Source organism: Hylobates moloch, unplaced genomic scaffold (genome assembly GCF_009828535.3).
Source record: "Hylobates moloch isolate HMO894 unplaced genomic scaffold, HMol_V3 SCAFFOLD_10, whole genome shotgun sequence".
NCBI classification, from domain to species: domain Eukaryota; kingdom Metazoa; phylum Chordata; class Mammalia; order Primates; family Hylobatidae; genus Hylobates; species Hylobates moloch.
Window position 1 is genome coordinate 23,308,350 of NW_026652285.1, and position 18,169 is coordinate 23,326,518.

Genomic DNA, 18,169 nt, shown 5'->3' on the forward strand with positions numbered 1-18,169 from the left:
TCTACAGCTCCTGCTCTGAACCACATCCTTTACTAAGAACTTCATGGGCAGTATCCCATCCAAACCTTGCAACAACCCAGAAGGTAGGTTCTGGAATTATCTCCATGTGGAACACAAGGCTCAGAGAGGTTGACTACGCTGCTCTGGAACACACAGGGAAAATGTAGCAAGGCCAGGCTCACACCTGGCCTGTGTGAGGGCAGAGTCCAACAGAGTCCTCCAGGCCCCCTGATCCCTCCCCATCTCTGCCCCTGCTGGGATCTCTGCCTCCAGGCAGAGCAAGAGGGCGTCGTGGTAGCCCCTGCTGACTAGAGAAATGGAAGGGCTTTCAGTTAGGTGGTAGGGAGAACTTGCTTCTTGAAAGGTGGTGGCTCTGGGGGCTGGGGTGGGATGGAGCCTTATCTTCCTTTACCAGAAGCAGGCCAAGGAAGGGCCTTGGCTGTGTAGTGGGAGATGAATGGGGATGGGGGTGGAGGGGTGGGGGAGAACAGAAGGGCCCAGAATGATAAAGCCTTGTGAGGACCACATAACTTAGGAATCCTGGCTGGGTTTTAAAAATTTTGTCCCTGATAGGCCGGGCGCGGTGGCTCACACCTGTAATCCCAGCATTTTGGGAAGCCAAGGCGGGCAGATCACTTGAGGTCAGGAGTTCGAGACCAGCCTGGCTGACAAGGTGAAACCCTGTCTCTACTAAAAATACAAAAATTAGCCAGGCGTGGTGGCGGGCGTCTGTAATCTCAGCTACTTGGAAGGCTGTCAGGAGAATTGCTTGAACCTGGGAGGCGGAGGTTGCGGTGAGCCAAGATCGCTGCCACTGCACTCCAGCTTGGGCGACAAGAGCAAGACTCCATCTCAGAAAAAAAAGAAAAAAAAATGTGTCCCTGCATTCCTACCTGCCCCCCACCCATTGTCCCTTGAAATCTCTTGGGCACCCCCACCTCAATAATTGCTATTTGGGTTTCCTATTTGGGTTTTCCAGGAGCTTCGGTCTCCAGCAGGGGGATGAGAAGATAATACTAAGCATCACTTTGTAATAAATCACTTGTTTTTTTAAACTGTGTGCTTATGAGCATCAACTTGCTTAGTTTTTATAATTCTATTGTTATCCCCATTTTATAAATGGAGACACCGAGGAAGGAAAGAGAGGTTAAATGACTTGGCCAAGGTCACACAGCTACTAAGTGGTAGAACTGGGGCTTGAGCTTCTGAGCTGGGGTGCTTCATCACCCTGCACACACTGAACCAGATTGACCCCCTTGCCCAGCAGTCAGGGATCATGGTGGCAGGTGGCCTTTCACCCCGGGTGCCTTTGGAACTTGCAGATGCAAGGAGAAAGAACAGGTCTCAAGCCCGCAGTTCACATGGCCCTGCCCCATGTGAATTTTCATGGTGCTGTTTATATGCTAGTAGAAACTGGGCAAAGTGAGTGTTCAGGTGGCCCTGAGCCCTCCACACTGGAGCCTCAGGACGGGTGGGCACTGGGACCTCCAGCACAGGATGCTCTCCCAGCATCCCTTGCCCCCTCCCAGCCCACCCTTGAGAGCACAGCAGGGTCAGGGAGTCTATTAGCATCTGTCAGGGGGACCACCCTGAGACAGAACACTGGGATTCCCATGCTCTCAGGGTCCCCTTACCTCCTGGTGGCTCAGGGGGACTTCCCCAGGGAATCTGGACACCCTCATTTCCCCAGAACTAGAGAAACCTTTGACACCCACCTTCCGGACCTGGAAGTCGGGTGAGATGTGGGGGTTGTGGGACTTAGGGAGGGATGGCCCTTGGGCTGCAGCCCATTAGGAAAGAAAATCCATCCCTGTCTCAGCACTCCACTGAAGACCAGAGAAGCTGGGTTCATCAGGGTCCACACCCCCGCCCCCACCCCCCTGCCCCACAAGATGCCCAGTTTCTGGGTGAATGGGGGCAAGTTGGAGAGGTTGGGGGAAGAAGGCAGGAGGGGCAGGCTGGCGGCTCTGAGCTTCTCCATGCAGCCCCCGGGGCCGGGTGCCTGGGCAGGAGGACGGGGCAGAGCAGCTGCTGGCGATTTATTAAGCAGTCACGGAAAAATTGGTTTATAAATTAACAGCTGTTTTAACTTTAGGGCCTCTTCTTCAGGGAATGGAAGCAGCCGACTGGACGGGCATTGGAGTGTGTGTAAGGCTGGTGGAGGGAGTGGGAGGCGGGGGCTCCGGCAGCTGGCATTCTACGGGGGCAGCCTCAGCTGGCACCTCGGGGGGCACCAGGCAGTGGCCAGAGCAGGGGGTCTCCAGGTGCCGGGGGCTGAGGCTGCCACCGCTGTGGGCTGCAGCTTGCTCTCTTCTCAACAACCTCCCAGCTCCCACCTGGGGGCGCCAGAGGGCACATATACTGCTGTACTCGTTTGTGCCGCCAGAGGGCAGCCTCCGCACATCGATCTCTGCTGCTCCCGAGAACTATCCAAACCGGCGGGACTGAGAGAGAGAAACCTGGTCCAGGGCAGAGAAAGAGAGGAGCCGACTGCAGTGCGTGCAAGCGATCTTTCACGCGTCCATCCTGAATGTGTTAAAAGCAGCAGTTAAAGAGGGAGGGCTCTGGAGTTGGACTGTCTGCGTTTGAACCCAGACTCTGGGCAAAAGCTGCTGAACCTCTCTGAATCTAATAGCCTCATCTGTGAATTGGAAGGATACTAGCGAGGATTAAATGAGAGTGCATAGGAAGGGCCTAGCCCCGGTGCCCAGCACAGAGACTCCATATATGTCACCGTTGTCAATTTCTGACTCATGTATTCATCTATTCATTCACTTCTCAAACTATCCTCTCGGCGTCATGCAGTGCCTGCTGTATTCTGGGTACTGTGGCAGGTCGGTGATGATGTAAAAAGAGATGGCGGCCAGGGACGGTGGCTCACGCCTGTAATCCCAGCCCTTTGGGAGGCCGAGGTGGAAGGATCACTTGAGCCCAGGAGTTCGAGACCAGCCTGGGCAACAAAGTGAGACCCTGTCTCTACAAAAAAAAAAAAAAAAAAAAAAAAAGCCGGGTGTGGTGGTGCACATCTGTAGTTCCAGCTACACAGAAGGCTGAGGCAGGAGGATCGTTTGAGCCTAGGAGTTCGAGGCTGCAGTGAGCCGTGATGGCGCCACTGCACTCCAGCCTGGGCAACAGAGCAAGATCCTGTCTCCAAAAAAAAAAGGTGAGAAAGACACGTATCAAAATAGTGTGCTAAGAGTTACGATACACCCAATGAGGGGAGAAGGGAGATTGACTTGGATGGGGCAAAAACGAACGTTCTGGGGTGACGGAAACATTATATATCCGTATTGTGGTGGTCAAATGCTATATAAATTTCCAAAAACTCATTGAAATGTATATTTAACACTTTCTTGTAGGCAAACTGTAACTCAACAAAGATGATTTGAAAAAAAGCACCTAAGCACCCAATGTGAATTTACCGAATGGGCAAAGGGATGGACGATGGGTGAATGAATGAATGAGTGCGTGTGTAAATGAGTCTCAGATGGTTGTCCACCTGTCTTGGTGCCACCACTGCTCCTACCGAGGGTGTCCTTGCCCTCTCCTCTCGGGTACACGGGTTTCCCCAGAGAGGTGGGCCTTGGAATTCCTCTTCCTCCCGCGTCCCCCCTTCTCCCTTCCCCCAAGGGCAGGGAAAGACACCGCAGTGCTCCCAGCCAGCACTGCCCGGCTCCTCTAAGGGTGTTTCCTGGGACTTCCGGGGCCTCCCTTACAGCTGCCACATGCCAACCCAGCCAGCTCCGGCTCAGCTCTGTGGTGCCAAGGTCGCGTGTGTGATGCCCAACTCCAGACCCACAGTGCCTGCAGCAACTACCCAAACCCTGGCCGACTCCGCCACCTGCCGGCTTTTTCCGGAAGTGCATGCCGAGCGCTCTGGGGAAGCCGGAACCTCGGTCAAGGGCTATCAGGAACCCTGCCCTGGCGGGGGCTTTATTTTTCTTCCTATTGAATCGTCGCAGCCACCATGTGAGGTGGGCTCTGAACCATAAGGAAACTGAGGCACAGAGAATAACTAAGAAATGTGTCCAAGTTCACACGGTAAGTTACAGACCTGAAATTCTACCCAGGGCTGGGACTTTCCAGTTGATGTTCTGTCCAGGTAAACACATCTTGCTTGGGAGGAGAGAGGGACAGATCCGAGTGTCCCTTCTCCCCCCATCCGGGGAAGAGGGCAAAGGCCTCACACCACCCTCCCAAATTTTCCCTCCAAAGGTGAATGCAGGGCCTCCTGCACGCCAGGCCCCGCGGCAGGCATCCAGCAATGGCGTGAAGATACATGATGGGAAAGAAACGCCTCAAAATAGTGTGCTCAGACCCATAGTACATTAATAGACACCCTACCGTCAACTTTTTCTGTCAGTCCAAGCAGAGAGACCCACAGTTCAATCAGAGTTAAGTCAAATGAGGTCTTGAATTTGTTCCTTGGACCCAACCGCCTGTGCTTCTAACCCAAGAATAATAACCAAGAAGTGGCATATTATTTTTACATCTTATTTGCATATGATTAATTCTAAGTCAAAGTGAATGCAGGGCACCCTGGCCCCTTGCTTCTCAGTGCCTTCCCACCCCCACCCGGTGCCTGGTCCTGGCCACCTCCCCCAGCCCCTGCCAGGCTCCACTGTCCCCAGCAGCCCCTCCCCACTCCTTGCCCCTGCCCACCCTTCCCCCAGCTCTCAGGAGTCCCATTCCCTTCCTCCTCTGTCGCCCACGCAGCCCCCACCACCTGGCCGCCCACCTGAAAAACTTTTCCCCAAGTTCTTGAGAAGTCGCGTAGGATCCAGGAGAGAAAAATCAAAGTAATAAAACCTCATTTAATTCCTAACGGAGGGCAGAGCTGCGAGCTGCAATTATCTTAATGCTGAGCTATTTTTACTCTCTCTCCATCTCTGTCTTCTGCCTTTCTCCGTTGTGAGGCTCGCTGTCTCTCTCTCTGCCTCCCTTTGTCTCTCCGTCTCTCAATCATGTTTTCTGTCTCTCTTTGCTTTCTCCTCTCTCCCCCCAATCTCTCTCTCACGTCCTGTCTCTGTGCAGTCTCTTCCTCCTCCTTCGTGTCTGTCCCCTGTGTCTGTCCCTCTGTCAGCCAGTCTTCCCCACCCTTCTTGGCCCCAGGATTTAGATGCCAGAAGTGTTGGTGCCTGGCCACAGGCTGGGGGAGATGGGCAAACACCCTCCCTCCGCTCCCAAAGACCTCATTTTCCAGGCCTAGCTGAGAGGGAGGCTTCTCTGCCCTTATCTCCCTTCTCAGCTGCCCCAGCCCGGGATCCGGGGAGTGTTTCCTGATCTGGGGTCTCCCAGAGCTCCAATCAGTTCAGCAGAGCCTCCGTAAATAAGCCCTCCTGCTCAAATGGGGCTCAGCTGCCATGTTCCCTGAGGCCTTTTCAGCTTCTACCGGCTCTGAGGTGCAACTGGTGCTGATGCCTCCGTCTCCACCCTCTCATCACCCTCCCAGCTGTCCTCTGTCCCCTTCATCCCCACAATCCTTCCCCACACCGCCAGCACTGGAAGCCACAAGCCCCTTCCCCACCTCTGCCCACCCAGTGGCTGTCCGGGCCACTGCCTGGGCCATGCCCTTCCCGTACCCCTTCTTCCTTTCATGACCTCCTTATTTACCCTCCCAAGGCACTGCCAAACTGGCCTTTGCCATTCCCCACCACACCCCATCTTTGACAGAGGTTCTGGGCCAAGCCAGGGGCTGCCAGAGATGCCTACACCCCTGGGCCAACAACTTGGCATCCGGCTGTTTCCCAACAAGTATATAAGTCAACAAACACACAGGGACTTGAGCCAGGCCTGGGGTTGGCCAATGTGGAGCTGGGTGGCCAGGACATCCTAATCCTATGAGCAACACTCTGGCCCTCCTGCCACCCTTTCCCTCACCCCCAGAGTGGGCCCTGACCCCAATTCCAGAAGATTCCTCTGGCCTCTCACTCCACCCAGGACCCAGATGCTGGGGCTGGGAGTGGAAAAGCTGCAGGAGGATTGGGGGTAGGGAGGGCTCCTGGACGTTTCAAGCCTGAGAGTGACCAGGAGAGAGGAGGCCAACACAAACAGAGCCCCAGGAAGACATGCATGTACATGTCTACACACGCACCCTCTCGGTGCTAGACAGAAGCGTTCAGACCCTCTGCACAGCTCCAAGGAGGGAAATAGCAGCTCCTGCAAAGGTACCCAAGGCCCGGACAAATAGACTAAATAGACAGGGACATTCCACCCACAGGGCCAGCTCCTCCCGCTCCCGCTTCAGAGACACACACAAACACCTCTAGAGAGAGAGAGGCTCACACCTGTCTCCCCCAACCCTGCTTCTGAATGCACCAAATTCACGCACGTGATGGCACGTGTACAGGCAGCCCCCAAACCGCCCCCCCAACTCTGGGCGGGTCCTGTCCTCCCCACCCCATTAGATCCGGAGAGGAAAGACAGGAGCCACGTGAATCCACAGTACATCATGGCAGGGCACATTCCCCTTCTCCCTCACAGGAGCGCTCACACATCCACAACCTCATACCCCAGCAACTGCACAGCGGAGCTGTGGATACAGTCCCCCACCCCCTGCAAGCTGGCACACGCCTGCCCATCACCTTGACAGCCTCTGACATCCTCCCCGACACCCACACCCTCCCCCGCACACACGCAGTCCTCCCACACCCTGCCACTCACACCTGCATCTTTGACACTCTGACACACTTACACAGACACACTCACACCACACCAACCCCCCAACACACTCCCTGGCTATGGGCACCACAGGCCCCTGGCACACCCCTGCACACTCTCCCTGCCACGATGACTGACACGTGTCCTCCCACACACAACTCGGTCACACTCGCTCCCTTTCCAGGACACCCCCATTCACAGCGTGACAGGCTGGTACTCTCCCCACGACCTCGCAGGCCTCCCTGAAACTCCCAGTACCAGGACCACGAAGGGGTTAAAGCCAGAGTCCTGCCTCCCCGCTGCCCCTCTCCCCCTCCTCCCCCTTTATCCTCTCTGCTGGACTCCATCAATAATGCAGCTTCAAGTACTGGGGAGACCGCAGGGGGCCCCCCAGCCGGCTCCCCAGGCCTTGGCTCTAACTCCCACCCTCCTCCCAGCCCCAGGAGAACACGATTCTCCATGCTCATTGGCCAGTTTCCCCTAAACCCTCCCTCCGAGCACCCGGGGGCCAGTCCCAGGCGGAGGGGACGGGCTGGGGACCCCAAAGCTGGGACCGGAGGGGTGAGCCCGGCAGAGGCAGAGACACACGCGGAGAGGAAGAGAGGCTGAGAGAGGGAGGTAGAGAAGGGCGGGAGAGGCAGAGAGAGGAGACACGCAGAGACACTCAGAAGCGGAGAGACACCGAGACGCAGAGACACTCAGGAGCGGAGAGACACCGAGACCCACAGACACCCAGGCCGGGGAGCGCGAGGGAGCGAGGCACAGACCCGGCTCAGCGGGCGCGGGGGGCGAGCCCCGAGTCCCGAGAGCCTAGGGGCGCGCCCAGCCCAGGCGCCGACCCTCCTCCCGCTCCCGCGCCCTCCCCTCGGCGGGCACGGTATTTTTATCCGTGCGCGAACAGCCGTCCTCCTCCTCCCGCCGCACAGCCCGCCGCCTGCGCGGGGGAGCCCAGCACAGACCGCCGCCGGGACCCCGAGTCGCGCACCCCAGCCCCACCGCCCACCCCGCGCGCCATGGACCCCAAGGACCGCAAGAAGATCCAGTTCTCGGTGCCCGCGCCCCCTAGCCAGCTCGACCCCCGCCAGGTGGAGATGGTAAGGGGCCCGTGCCCCACCCCGGCAGCGTCCCCGACACACCCCGCGGGGCTTCTTCGCGCTCCCAGGGCGCTGCCCCGGCCGGACTGGCCTGGGGGTGAGGGCGCAAGGAGAGACAGGCTCTGCCTCCGTCAGGACGGGGCGCGGGGCCTCGTGTGAAGTTAGCTGGAGACTCATGCAACTTTTCCCCGCGGCTTCGGTCCTGATCCCGGGGCCAGAGAGTTCCTAGCAGTGAGGCTGGGGGTGCGGGGGTGGGGGGACAGGCTGATTCCAGACCGCCCAGGAGTGGGGTGGGGGCGTCCTTTGGTCCCAGCACAGTCCCCAAAGTGTAGTCAGTCTCCTAGGCTACCACCGGGACTGCTCCGCCTGGCTCTAGCCCAGAGCTGCTCAGATGTGAGCAGCGGTGGACACTGACCTTGTCACCCAGGGCAGGAGTGTGAGGCCGCCACCGGGTGACCCCACTGCCCTGCCCCTCTCTAATCCCGCGTGTGTGCCTGGGCCGGGGTCGCCAGAATCTGGCTCTGGCCTCCTGCTGTCAGGCCCCAGAGCCCCATCCCCAAGGAGGGAGAGGTGAGGAGTCATCACAAAGCCAGACCTCTTCCCACAGACTACTGAGTCCTCCCGAGGTCCTTCTTGGGGGTTGAGGGGCTTCCAAAGGCTGGCGGGTGCTGCGACAGAGGGCTTCACTTCCCATCCCTAGTGGAGCAGGGGTCACTTGTTGCTGAGATGCAGCTGGCTCCCCACCGAGCAGTGATGAGGGGGCCAAGTCATTGTGAGGGGAGATAGAGGGCAGGGGGTACAGTCCTGGGCCTAAGCAGCTTTGGGTCATGAGGGTGTCATGGGGAGCTTGGCTGGGGAGGTGGCAGTTTCAGCTTAACTCACCTGGTTCTCTTTGTACATTTCCCTGGAGCTCAACAGGGACCTAATTAACTGACAGTTGGTCTGATTGCCAAGCTGGGGGGTGGGGGGGTCAGTTGCTGGGAGTGCTCAGCACTCGCCTCCCCCCAATTCAGCTTGGCTCACCTAGCAAGGAGGGCAACTTTTCATTTCTCACAAGGACTTGGTGAAGAGTTCTGCAGCCTTACAGAGACTGGCAAAGAAGCCCAAACCCAGGCCCCCAGAGAGGTCCCCCAGGCCCCTTTGGGTCCCTGAGCCTCAGCTGGAGGTGGGGGGTGCCTGCAGTGTCCTGGCTCAGTCTCCTTCTGAAAAGCTGGATCCAGCTTGTTTGGAGCCCTTGAGCTGATCTTATGTGGGCAGGGCCACGTGGGTGCCATGGCCCGTGGGGCGTCTTCCCCAGAGGGCCCAGCCCTGGCAGCTGGAGCTGTAGCCAGCTTTGGCTTCTGAGGTCTGATGTTTTCAGAAACTGGGGAGAGGAAGGGCCTTGGTGGGAGAAGATAGGAAGGGAGATGTCTGTTCTGGAGTAGCCATGGAGTGGGACAGGCATGGGCTGGGAGTCAGTGACTGGGGTTTTTCTCGTCCTTTGGACTTGGTGTGCTGTGTGGCCTTAAGCACATTGCCAAACCTCTCTGAGCCCTGCTTTTTCACCTCTATAAAATGAGGGGGTTAGGTGAGCTACAGAGTTCCTTTTGGCTCTGACAGACTTTGATTCAAAGGTTCCCTGGGGACTCCAAAGCACTGTTTGTTCCCTGCTGCCTGGGGGTGGGGGAGGGCTGCAGGTGTCCATCCTGTCACCCCTCCCTCCATCTCCTTAGATCCGGCGCAGGAGACCAACGCCTGCCATGCTGTTCCGGCTCTCAGAGCACTCCTCACCAGGTAGGCCCCTCCCTGCCCACTTAGCCTCGGCCCCACCCTAGCTCTGATGCCTTCCTAGGGGCCCTGCCAAAGTCCCATGAACAGGAGTCAAAGCTGGAGACTGGGAGTGGATAAGGTCTGGGAACCCAACTCTATTGGCTTTATTTATTGACATGACACCTCCCAGCCGCAGGAGGGAGAGGGCACACTTTCCCTGTCCCCAGAGACTGAGACCCTGGGGAAAATGACTCGGATTCTTTCTCTCTCTCCCTGTTCTCTTTTCCTCCTCGCTTGGTTCTGGTTCGGTTGGCTTTGGTGGCCTTCCTCAGAGGAGGAAGCCTCCCCCCACCAGGTGAGTTTCCTGGGCAGCTGGAAGGAGGGATGCCTGGGTCCCTTGGGGTGGGGTGGACGGGTGCCTGCAGTGACAACCAACCAGTATGGGGTGCCACCCAAGAGGACACATTAGCATATCAGTGGACAGTCCTCTGAGAGTGCCTCATGCCAGGGTGCCACCAGCAGATCCTCCTCTGCTCAGACTCAGGGTGGAACCTCCAGGACCTAGAGTCCTGCCCTGAACCAGGCCACGGCTTATGGGGGCCCCCCCAAAGCCACAGGTTGAGGAGGCTCAGCCTAGGTGCAGGACCCATTAGCAGAGGCTAAATCGGTCCGCTTAGGTGGCCATGGGTGGGATGGAATGGAGGGAAGGTGAAGGGAAGGGGCCTCTGCTGAGCCCCTTTAACCTGGCACTTCCCCTGGCAGAGAGCCTCAGGAGAGGGGCACCATCTCAAGTCGAAGAGACCCAACCCCTGTGCCTACACACCACCTTCGCTGAAAGGTACTATCCCCCTACCGACCTTCCTGACTGTCCGCTTGATCCCTGGAACTGGGCAGATGCTGGGGGAGCTTTCGTCAGTGGGGAGGGATTGTTTCGCCACACATAGCCAGCTGTCAGCGTGGCGCAACAACCCAACGTAAAGACCAATTTTTTCTCAGTCTGGCCTTGCAAAACACAGGAGTCCCGAGGCTGCAATGGGCAGCTATGGGCCTTAACATAGGGTTGTGGGCTTGAAAGAAAAGAGATGGCTGGCCTAAGACAACCAGCAGGCATCCGCGTGGAAGGGACTCCACCTGCAGCTCCTCTTCACCAGCCTGTGCTGGACCACCTCCCACCCCTGCTCATCCAGGGCACCTTCTGCTGTGGGCTTCACTCCTGGCCTCCTCTCCCATTCGCATCCCATTTGCACAGATCTGCACACTGGTCTCCTCGTTCCTGCTTCCCTTTCTCCATGGAAAAGCAAGACATTCCTTTTGCACAGACTTACTGAACACCTAGTATATGCCAGGCCAAGTTGGTGGGCATTGGGCAGAATAAGATGAGTCAGATTTGGTCCCTGCCCCCTTGGGGCCCCTTGCCTCGAAGGGCCAGGGAGGGGCCAAGTAAGGTGGCTCACACTCTAAATCCCAGCACTTTGGGAGGCCAAGGCGGAAGGACTGCTTGAGCCTAGGAGTTCGAGACCAGCCTAGGCAATACAGTGAGACCCCCATCTCTATGAAAAACTTACAAAGTGAGCTAAGCGGTGGCTCACGCCTGTAATCCCAGCACTTTGGGAGGCCAAGGCGGGCAGATCACCTGAGGTCAGGAGTTTGAGACCAGCCTGACCAACATGGAGAAACCCCGTCTCTATTAAAAATACAAAATTAGCCAGGCATGGTAGCGCATGCCTGTAATCTCAGCTACTCAGGAGACTGAGGCAGGAGAATCACTTGAACCCGGGAGGCAGAGGTTGTGGTGAGCCGAGATCGCACCATTGCACTCCAGTCTGGGCAAAAAGAGCAAAACTCTGTCTCAAGAAAAAAAAAAAAGTGAGCTAAGCATAGAGGTGCACACCTGTAGTCCCAGATACTTGGGAGGCTGAGGCATGAGGATTGCTTGAGCCCAGAAGTTTGAGGCTGCAGTGAGCTATGATCGCACCACTGTGCTCCAGCCTGGGCTACAGAGTGAGATCCTGTCTCAGGAAAAAATAAAAAAAAGAAAAGGGTCAAGGAAGGTACACAAAGATATTTAAGCTTGGATTTGAAGCATCATAGGAATTTAACAGGCAGGCAAGGGCATCCCAGGTCTAAGAAGAGGGAAGAAGGTGTGCAAAGAGAAGGAGATGCGAGTCAGAGGGGGACTTTTGGGCCAACCTGGAGGAGGCTTCGTTTCTAGTCAGGGAGCTGAGGAGATATACCTGAAGGAGATAGGAGGGCCTCTTCCTAACTAAGCCCTGTTGCCTACCAACCCCCACCTCAACTCCTGCCTGGGGCTTTTCCTGCCCGGCCAGCCCCCTCCGCTCCCACGGAGGTGGGGAGGGAGAGCTACCGGAAGAGTATGCTGGGAACTGCTTCGGGGGAGGGTTTAACCCAGCCCCCTCCGCTCCCACGGAGGTGGGGAGGGAGAGCTACCGGAAGAGTATGCTGGGAACTGCTTCGGGGGAGGGTTTAATAAGTTCCCAGCACCAGCCAAGGTCAACAGGTGTACCTGTCAGCCCACTTGCCAGGGTTGGAAACAGAGAGGAGAGGCTGGGAAGGGAGGAGAGAAGGGAAGGGGTTATCTTGCTTTCCCCAGGACAGGAAAACGAAGGGTCAGAGCTGCAGCAAGTGGGCAGTGTGGCTCAGCACCTGGAATGACCTCCCCACCTAGAGGGGTGTGTGGAAGGGCCCCAAAGCAGGCATGAGGGAGAGAGTGGCATCTTCTCAGGAGAGAATTTAAGAAATCCCTCTCCCACCCACCTTGGGCTGGCTAGGGAGAGGCTGGGTGAATGTGAGGGGAAGACCTGGCTCTTGACTGCGAGCATGGGGGAACAGGCCAGGATGAAGATGTTAGGGCCAGGGTGCTACCATGCATCGTGCAGTGTTCAAAATTGTGCACCCCCTCAACTGCCCCTTTAGGCCACATCTTAGGAGAGTACAGGTGAGTAGAGGCAGGGAAGAGGAAAGGGATCGGGAGAGGGGTGGCCAGTCTGGGGCAAGGCTGGGGACCTTCCAACTGAAAAAGGGAGACTTGGGGTGGGGGGAGTTCAGGGCCCCATAGAGTGTGGCAGAGAAGAAGACAGCCTGGAAGGAGTGATGGGGAGACCCCAGAGAGCCCAGGAGGCATGAGGGAGGTGGGGGAGGCGAGGGAGGCGAGGGAGGCTCACGGGGCACCAGCGCAAGCGCTGCACACACCTTCTGTTGTCACTGCGGCTCACGAAGTGAACTCTCCTCCCCCGCTGGGGGAGAAGGAAGCTGCCTGGGCTGCCACCTGCTCTCCTGCCTTACCTCCCCCCACAGCCCTCCTGGATCCTTCTCTACCAGGAGGGCACTGTTTTGTAGGCTTCAGTCCCTTTGTGGGCAAGGGAAGGTGCCTGGCAGGGTTGGGGCTTGTCAGGGAAGAATCGAGGGCCCTGGAGAGAGGGGCACAGCACTAAGTCTTGGCTTGAGGGGTTGTGCTCCAAGGCCAGAGCTCTCACACTTGGCTCAAGATGAAGCTCTGCCGCGTCCCCAAGGTCAGGGTAGGGTGATTTATTGTGCTTTTATTGCCTGGATAGCTTGCCCAGAGCCAGCAGGAGGTACTGGGCTGGGAGCTGGGGGCTGGGTGGGGCAGCGGGCACATACAAAGCACCCTCTGTGCCTGTCCCCGAGTTGGCAGGAGCATAGCACCCTGCTCACTGTGCCGGAGGTTTCCAGCCTGGCCCTACCCCCCTGGGCCTTCTGAGGGGAGGGGCCACTGGCAGACCAAGAAGGAGCTGCAGCAACTCCCCATCCCCCCACCCCCAGCCCCTCCTCAGCATCTTGTCTGTGGCCTGTGAACTTTGTGTCGCATACGCTCTAAGATCCCGCCAGCTCCTGCAGCCTCTCCTCAGTGGCCCCTCAACCTCTGCCATCCCCCAGAATCCCTGGCCCTGGCCCCTTTCTCTAACCCCTTGCTCCTTTCCACCTTTTGGAAACTTGTCTCCAGCTGCCCACACTGTTCCCTTCCCAGCCTTATCTGAGCAGGTCTTTGGAGGCTGGGGGGGTTGCTTTCTAGGTCACCGCAGAGGGAGCTGGGAACCTGGGGATGTGGGTCAAGATTGTGGGGGCCGCATCTGAGCACGCCGCATCCCCAGGCACAGACTGCACTGGCTGCAGACTACTATGTCCTCAGCCTCGAAATTGTTCTGTCCCTTGGAGCCCGGGGCAGGAGTATGTGGATTGGCATCTATGACTGGGCAGTGCCAGGGAGTGGGGACTATGCACTGCATGGGAGGTAGGATCAGGGTAAGCAGTGAGCCCTCAGCAGGCTGGGCACCCCCAAGAAATGGAAAGTGGCAAATCCCCAGGCCCTGGTCCCTACGCCCTGTGTCTTCTGCCTGGGCTTGAAGCTGGGAGACACTGTCTCCAGTACTGGGTACTTGGCAAATCAAGCTCTCCAGCCAGGGAATGTTAAGCTGCTGCTGTGCCCGCCTGGTCTTGCCCAGCCTGGTGCCCTATGGTGTGGGAGAGCTGCCTGGTGGCAGCCTCTTGGGGGCTAGCATCTTGGGACAGCTTAAGAGCCAAACATGATCAAATCTATCCCTGGCTGCCTCTGCCCTGGTCTGACCCCCATCAGGCTGACCTTTGAACTTGGGCCCCTGAGGGGGTATTCTCTGCCCCAGACCTATGGGAAGGAGGCTGGGGGCTGGGCCACATGCTATCTCCAGATCATGGGAGGAGTGATGTCACCATGCCTGGGTGACAGGCAAGGGTCTGGCTGACCCTTGCCTTCCTGGGTCTCCTCTGTGCCAGCTGTGCAGCGCATTGCTGAGTCTCACCTGCAGTCTATCAGCAATTTGAATGAGAACCAGGCCTCAGAGGAGGAGGATGAGCTGGGGGAGCTTCGGGAGCTGGGTTATCCAAGAGAGGAAGACGAGGAGGAAGAGGAGGATGATGAAGAAGAGGAGGAAGAAGAGGACAGCCAGGCTGAAGTCCTGAAGGTCATCAGGCAGTCTGGTAAGCTGAAGGGCCTGTGACATGTGGGTTAGGTATGGGTCCTCCTTGAGTATATGGGGACGTCCCCTTCTAGTTCAGTGTCTCACACACGCAAACTGTAGTGACACCACAGGGGCCTCCCTGTCTTCTCGCTCCATGGGGTGCCTTGCACTCAGTCCTACCTGAGACATGGGCTTCCTCCATCCTTGGCTCAGTCCCTCTCCCAAACAGGTTTTCGCTAATAATTCCTCTCTTCCCTGAGAATTAAGGCCAAGGCCATTTGGGGTTTGAGGCTAGAGCCAAAAAAGGACTTCCCACCTATGGCAGTAAGGGGGTACGAGGACATTCAGGGATGGAGGACCAGAAGAGTCCAACATCCCCGTCACCTGCATTTCACCTACACTTTTGAACCTAGGATGTGGTCTCTGCTGGGGTGCAGAGGGCTGCCTGATTTACTTGCCCTCTCCAGGACTGTTGTCTGTTTCTCCTCTTTTTCCTTCCTAGGATGGAGTGGGAGGGTGCCCTCTAGTGTTTAGATGTAGAATTTAAAATTCAAGAACCAATCCTGTCTTCTGCATCTCCAACCTCAGCTGCCTGGGAGAGGAGTCAGGGAGGGGCCTAATACTTGTAACAGAAGGCCTCTAAGCCAGATGTTCCAGATCCAAAACACTCCACAAAAGGTCCCAGGCTGGATTCGGTGGCTCACACCTGTAATCCCAGCACTTTGGGAGGCTCAGGCGGGCAGATCACGAGGTCAGGAGATTGAGACCATCCTGGCTAACTTGGTGAAACCCCGTCTCTACTAGAAATATAAAAAATTAGCCGGCGTGGTGGTGGGAGGTACCCGGGAGGCAGAGGTTGCAGTGAGCTGAGATAGCGCCACTGTACTCTAGCCTGGGTGACAGAGCGAGACTCCGTCTCAAAAAAAAATAACAAATAACAACAACAACAACAAAAAAGTCCCAAGGCCCAGAGATTTTCTAGGCAGGAAGATTTCACCCCCTTCCATGGTTGTTTCTTCCATGCCTGGCCATGGAAGGATGTGCCACATCTGTCCCTCCTAGGGTACATTAACCTTTTTTTTTTTTTTTGAGACGGAGTTTGGCTCTGTCGCCCAGGCTGGAGTACAGTGGCATGATCTCGGCTTACTGCAAGCTCCACCTCCCGGGTTCACGCCATTCTTCTGCCTCAGCCTCCCGAGTAGCTGGGACTACAGGCACCCGCCACCATGCTCGGCTAACTTTTTGTATTTTTAGTAGAGACGGGGTTTCGCCATATTAGCCAGGATGGTCTCGATCTCCCGACCTCATGATCCACTCGCCTCAGCCTTCCAAAGTGCTGAGATTACAGGCGTGAGCCACCGCGCCCGGCCCATTAACCTTTTTAGTCTCATTATTTATGGGAATACTGAAGAGTCAACCACCCCTACCAGAAGCTGTCAGCTCTTCCACACAAACAAAAGGCCTTGGGCCTCCTGCCTGCATATCTGGCAGTGAGGAGATTGGCCATGGGGGCAAAAGCTGTTGCTGGGCTTCAGTCCCTTTGTGGACAAGAGACAGCTGGGAGAGCTGAATCAGTTCCTACTGAGACCCCTCCAAAACAGTGGAAGAGGGGTGAGAGGAGACTGTTCCCTCAAGAAAAGCAGCAGGTGGCCGGGTGCAGTGGCTCATGCCTGTAATCCCAGCACTTTGGGATGCCAAGGCCAGTGGATCCCTTGAGGTCTGGAGTTCAAGACCAGTCCAGCCAACATGGTGAAACCCCGTCTGTAATAAAAATACAAAAATTAGCCAGGCACGGTGGCACACACCTGTAATCCCAGCTGCTTGGGAGGCTGAGGCAGGAGAATCCCCTGAACCTGGGAGGTGGAGGTTGCAGTGAGCTGAGATCGCACCACTGCACTCCAGCCTGGGCAACAGAGTGAGACTCCATCTCAAAAACGAAAACAAAAGCAAAAAAACCAAAACAACAAAACAAACAAACAAACAAAAAATGCAGAAGGGCACCGGGTCAAATGATAGTCCTATGATAGAGCAATATAAACCACCACGAATCCTAGTGGCTCCTGGGTGCTGGTGCTGGGCTGGGCAGGGTATTCACTATTACATCTTGTTTAAGGTCATCTACACAATTTCCCCCTTACTATTTCCTTCAGAAAGGTACTAACTGACTTATTAAGCCATATGGCTAGTCGCTGGGAGAGCTGTTCTAGCCCAGTGCTCTCTCCATGCTGCCATGATGCCCCTGGAAAGTTTAACCTCAGCCATCAGACATTAAGCTCACACTCCAGGACAGCCAGATGGATACGCGGAGCCTGTGTTATCTCCTCTTTCTCATCCCCAGCCGGGCAAAAGACAACCTGTGGCCAGGGTCTGGAGGGGCCCTGGGAGCGCCCACCCCCTCTGGATGAGCCCGAGAGAGATGGAAGCTCTGAGGACCAAGTGGAAGACCCAGCACTAAGTGGTAAGGCTTGGGAGTGTGGAATGGGGAGGAGGGGCTGGGATCTTGGTGGGTGGGGCGAGGCCCTGAGTCCCTCTCTGCTTGCCTTTCAGAGCCTGGGGAGGAACCTCAGCGCCCTTCCCCCTCTGAGCCTGGCACATAGGCACCCAGCCTGCATCTCCCAGGAGGAAGTGGAGGGGACATCGCTGTTCCCCAGAAACCCACTCTATCCTCACCCTGTTTTGTGCCCTTCCCCTCGCCTGCTAGGGCTGCGGCTTCTGACTTCTAGAAGACTAAGGCTGGTCTGTGTTTGCTTGTTTGCCCACCTTTGGCTGATGCCCAGAGAACCTGGGCACTTGCTGCCTGATGCCCACCCCTGCCAGTCATTCCTCCATTCACCCAGCGGGAGGTGGGATGTGAGACAGCCCACACTGGAAAATCCAGAAAACCGGGAACAGGGATTTGCCCTTCACAATTCTACTCCCCAGATCCTCTCCCCTGGACACAGGAGACCCACAGGGCAGGACCCTAAGATCTGGGGAAAGGAGGTCCTGAGAACCTTGAGGTACCCTTAGATGCTTTTCCATCCACTTTCCTACGGAGGATTCCAAGTCACCACTTCTGTCATCGGCTTCTACCAGGGTCCAGGACTAAGGCGTTTTTCTCCACAGCCTCAACATTTTGGGAATCTTCCCTTAATCACCCTTGCTCCTCCTGGGTGCCTGGAAGATGGACTGGCAGAGACTTCTTTGTTGCGTTTTGTGCTTTGATGCCAGGAATGCCGCCTAGTTTATGTCCCCAGTGGGGCACATAGCGGGGGGTGCCAGGTTTTCCTTGTCCCCCAGCTGCACTGCCCCTTTCCCCTTCTTCCCTGACTCCAGACCTGAACCCCTCCCGTGCTGTAATAAATCTTTGTAAATAACTGCTGAGACTCCTCTTTCAGGGGAAGCAGGAGGAAAAGGGAGGTAATGGGGCGTCCTGATAGGGAAGGCCAGTGATCAACCAAGGGTTAGGGTTTTGATCCTACTGTCCAGTCCTCTAGTCTAGGAGTCTTTCTGGCAGACAGCAGGCTCGGGGCACTCAGAGGAAGAACCACAGAAGTTCTAGCTGCTGCTTGGGATGGCTGAAGGAGGCAAGTGGGGTGGGTGGGGTGGGGAAGTCCTTCTCGAATAACTGGATTCCTCTAAAGATTTCCCCATCCCCACAGGACTCCCCTCGGGAAATTCCCCTTTTTCCCTCAGAGCCAGGCCTGTGTGGCC

The 18,169-nt window shown here is 56.7% G+C and overlaps 1 protein-coding gene across 1 annotated transcript; it reads left to right on the plus strand.

Annotated features, from left to right (window-relative positions):
• Window positions 1–7,021: 7,021 nt before the first annotated feature.
• On the plus strand, window positions 7,022–17,833 carry PPP1R1B (protein phosphatase 1 regulatory inhibitor subunit 1B). The gene is made up of 7 exons (XM_032163480.2): window positions 7,022–7,754; window positions 9,467–9,527; window positions 9,836–9,858; window positions 10,266–10,341; window positions 14,292–14,495; window positions 16,815–16,934; window positions 17,024–17,833. Exons 1-7 carry the CDS (start codon window positions 7,674–7,676, stop codon window positions 17,071–17,073), a joined length of 615 nt encoding a protein of 204 aa, XP_032019371.1. The 5' UTR covers window positions 7,022–7,673; the 3' UTR covers window positions 17,074–17,833.
• Window positions 17,834–18,169: the final 336 nt, after the last annotated feature.